This window comes from Propithecus coquereli, unplaced genomic scaffold (genome assembly GCF_000956105.1).
Source record: "Propithecus coquereli isolate 6110/MARCELLA unplaced genomic scaffold, Pcoq_1.0 Scaffold5, whole genome shotgun sequence".
Taxonomy (NCBI): domain Eukaryota; kingdom Metazoa; phylum Chordata; class Mammalia; order Primates; family Indriidae; genus Propithecus; species Propithecus coquereli.
In genome coordinates this window covers 13,774,323-13,778,555 of record NW_012150840.1, presented here as the reverse complement: position 1 = coordinate 13,778,555, position 4,233 = coordinate 13,774,323, and the positions used below count along the sequence as shown (strand labels likewise).

At 40.7% G+C, this 4,233-nt stretch overlaps 1 protein-coding gene across 1 annotated transcript in view; it reads right to left on the bottom strand.

Moving 5' to 3' along the window:
• The window catches only part of LOC105819752 (acyl-coenzyme A thioesterase 4-like), a 29,351-nt gene extending 27,749 nt beyond the window's left edge, over positions 1-1,602 (bottom strand). The window contains exon 1 of the mRNA XM_012656053.1: positions 1,429-1,602. Coding sequence (XP_012511507.1) covers positions 1,429-1,602 — 174 coding nt within the window. The remainder of the gene's footprint in view (positions 1-1,428) is intronic.
• Between the last annotated feature and the right edge of the window lie 2,631 nt (positions 1,603-4,233).

The window sequence follows — 4,233 nt, the reverse complement described above, 5'->3', positions numbered from 1 at the left end:
GCTGAGATATTTACTTTTCTCTGTGAATTTGGAAGAGACTAAATATTTGATTTTGCCACAGAACATCCGCAGACAACTGAGTTGAAAATTAATCTAACCTTGGCTAGGAGAGATATTATGTTGGTGCAAAAGTAACTGAGGTTTTCGCATTGTTGAAATTCGCCATTTGATACTGGAATACATTCTTAAATAAATGTGGCTATCTTATACATCGTTTTAATATGCATTTCTCACTTTATGTTTTTTGCTAATAACTTATTATTTGCTGTTTATTTTATATTTATTTCAGACTATGGAAATGATGTTAGGCAAAAAGCAAATTTGAGCAATTTTCTTATTCGAGTTCAAAATGGGTTGTAAAGCAGCGGAGACAACTCACAACATCAACAACCCATTTGGCCCAGGAACAGCTAATAACCACACAGTGCAGTAGTGGTTCAAGAAGTTTTGCAGGGAGACAAGAGCCTTGAAGACGAGGAGCACAGTGGCCGGCCATCAGAAGTTGACAACAACCAACTGAGAGCAACCCCCGAAGCTGATCCTCTTACGGCTATACCAGAAGTTGCCGAAGAACTCAACATCGACCATTGTATGGTCATTGAAGTAAACTGGAAAGGTGAAAAAGCTCAGTAAGTGGGTGCCTCATGAGCTGACCGAAAAGCAACCACAATAAAAAAAAACATCGTTTTGAAGTGTCGTCTTCTCCTCTTGTACGCAACAACAAAGAACCATTTCTTGGATTGTGACGTGTGATGAAAAGTGGATTTTATACAATAATTAGCAATGAGCAGCTCGGTGGTTGGACCGAGAAGAAATTTCAAAGCACTTCCAAGCCAAATTTACACCAAAAAAGGCCATGGTCACTGTTCGGTGGTCTGCTGCTGGTCTAATCGACTACAGCTTTCTGAATTCCAGCAAAACCATTACATCTGAGAAGTATGCTCAGCAAATTGATTAGATGCACCGAAAACTGCAACGCCGGCAGCCAGCATTGGTCAACAGAAAGGGCCCAATTCTTCTCCATGACAGCGCCCAATGGCAAGTTGCACAACCAGTGCTTCAAAAGTTGAACGAATTGGGCTGTGAAGTTTTGCCTCATCGACCATATTCACCAGACCTCTCACCAACCGACTACCACTTCTTCAAGCATCTTGACAAGTTTTTGTAGGAAAAACGCTTCCATAACTAGAAGGATGCAGAAAATGCTTTCCAAGAGTTCATGGAATTCCCAAGCATGGATTTTTATGCTACAGGAATAAAAAAACTTACTTCTCATTGGCAAAAATGTGGTGATTATAATGGTTCCTATTTTGATTAATAAAGATGTGTTGGGGCCTAGTTATAATGATTTAAAATTCATGGTCCAAAACCGCAATTACTCTTGCACCAACAATATTTAGAAATCTGCTGTCTAAACGAAACTCCAACCTGAGGGTGATTGCGCAGGTAGTCGACAGCTTCTTCAAAGTACTCCAGGTGGAGGTTCTCCATGCCCTTGGGGAGGTCTTCATAGTTGTAATAAGCCAGAGCCATCACAGCAAAACCCTTCCCAGCCAGCAGACTAGCTCGGTACTCCAGGAGGCCACCTCCTACTCCAAACATGTCCACAATCCCAGGAAAGGGCCCAGGTTCTTGGGAAGAAACAAAACACAGATCTAGTCCTCAAACTATTTTTGGAATCTGACTCTTATTTGAGGGGCTGGTGTGGGATTGCTTAGCATCCAAATCTCCTTTCCTATATTTTTAAAGTTTGTTATGTTCTACTACAAAAGGCTTCCAACCTTTCCTATGTTGAAAGAATGCCTTGTTATATATTGTATTAGTGGGACCCAGAGCTCTACCTTTCATCAAAGAAGCCAAGGTAGCGACATCCTCCCTCTCTCTCCTCATGACACAGACTCAGCCATTGGACCATTGCACCTGGTATTCTGGACACCAGGTGAGTAATAAAGAGAGGTAAGGACGGTTTAGAATTTACTCAGAGCAGCAGTTGTTGGCACTGAGTCCACTGCAGCCCCAAGGATCCAGCTTTAGTGAAGTCCAGTGTTGGCATGGGTGCTCTGACCTTGGCTGGTGTTTCTGCTGTCCAGTCTCCCTTGGACCCTCTCACTTTTCTCATCCTGGCTCCCCAGTGTTCTGGTCAATTGTGTTCCTAAACCAATGGCCTTGCAATCAATTATTTTCCTATTTAAGTAACCCAGAGTCTGCGTGCAACTCAGAATTCTGATTGACTTGGCTTCCATGTATTGTAATATCAAAAGTCATCTTTGGTCTTCTTGGAAGCATCTGGAAAAGAACTCCAAATTCTCAAACGATGGCTTGACATTCTATATCAAGCCTAATGATTTTCAAGATCGCTGTCAAAATGGTCAAACTGAATCCACATTTCATCCACTCATGCTGTCACAAATTCCCAGATCTCTATAATTACAGTGAAATCTTAAGTAACAAGGACCCAGGTAATTATTTTTTTCTTTCTACATAAGGGAAAAATCCATCTGCAGCATGGATAATGTGTTGATGAATATACCACAATTTGTTTGTTTTTGATGATCATTAAAGTTGTTGCAATTTTTTATTACATACAGTACTGGTATAAACATTCTGTAAACCTAGGTATGAGTGTTTTTCTAGGACTATATATAGAAGTGACACTTATAATATGTACATTTCAAATTTTACTAAGAACTGCCAAATTTTTCCCCAAAGTTGCTTTACTAACTTAACACTGCCACCAGAACTGCGGACTGTATTGTTTTACTACATCTTCACCAACACTTCGATAATCAGGTTTTTAAAAAATGTTTGCCTTTTTGATGGGGGTAAGAAGGTATTCCACAATAATTTTAAAGTATATTCCTATGATCACTGAGTTGAGAATCTTTTCCTATGTTTATTGGCATTCTTTTTACCTTTTTTTAAAAAAATTGATTTTTTATATCCTTTGTTTTCTACAGAGTTGTATCTTTCTTATTGACTTGCAGAAGTTTTCTTTTTTATATTCTGATAATATTCTGTTGTATGTATTGTAAACATCTTCTGTTGCTTGTCTATTAACTTTGTGTCTCTTATTCTTTGTTTCACGAAAATTTTTTTATTACGTTTATAGTTGGTGCTTTCTGAGTCTTATGTGAGAAATCCTTCCTTGCTCTGAGGTTATGAAGATATGCATTATAAAGATATCCATTTTCTTTTTTTTTTTTGAGACGGAGTCTTGCTCTGTCTCCAAGGTTAGAATGACATGGCATCAGCCTCACTCACAGCAAACTCAAATTCCTGGGCTCAAGCGATCCTCCTGCGTCAGCCTCCGGAGTGCCTGGGACTACAGGCATGTACCACCACTCCCTGCTAGTTTTTCTATTTTTAGTAGAGATGGGGTCTCACTCTTGCTCAGGGTGGTCTCGAACTCCTGACCTCAAGTAATCCTCCCGCCTCAGCCTCCCAGAGTGAGTACATACAGATTTACCTCATTTTTAACAGTGGCAAATTTGAAAGTGTGTATATAATTCCATTCTCTCATAGACATTTAGATTGTCTTCAATTTTTCAATATTACAAGTACTGCTGCAAAACAGATGTGTACTTGCGCAAGAGAGAGTCCTGGATGTAGAACTTCCACGTCAAAGGCATTTCATCAGTTTTTAAAAGGGAAACTAAAAATCAATGGCTTGCAGGAGCTCACTGAATACCCAGGGCATGGGTTAACTAAACAAGAACTGATCGCAACATGAAAGGGAGCTCTCGTTAGAGAAGTGGGTCTCTCCAGTAGTGAGGAGAATGAGAATAACCTAATTTGATTGCAAGTTACAATCAGGAGAGCATAGGGAAAAAAAAGACTGTAGAAAATCAGACAATGGCTGTGAACCCAGGAATTAATTAACTGTTCCAGAATCCCTAGAAAACACTCGTTTAAAAATAGTGTTCTGGCTGGGCACGGTGGCTCACGCCTATAATCCTAGCACTCTGGGAGGCCCAGGCGAGCGGATCGTTTGAGCTCAGGAGTTCGAGACCAGCCTGAGCACGAGCGAGACACCCCCTCCCTAAAAAAATAGAAAGAAATTATCTGGACAACTAAAAATATAGAGAAAAAATTAGCCGGGCATGGTGGCGCATGCCTGTAGGCCCAGCTGCTCTGGAGGCTGAGGCAGGAGGATCACTTGAGCCCAGGAGTTTGAGGTTGCTGTGAGCTAGGCTGATGCCATGGCACTCTAGCCGGGGCAACAGAATGAGATTT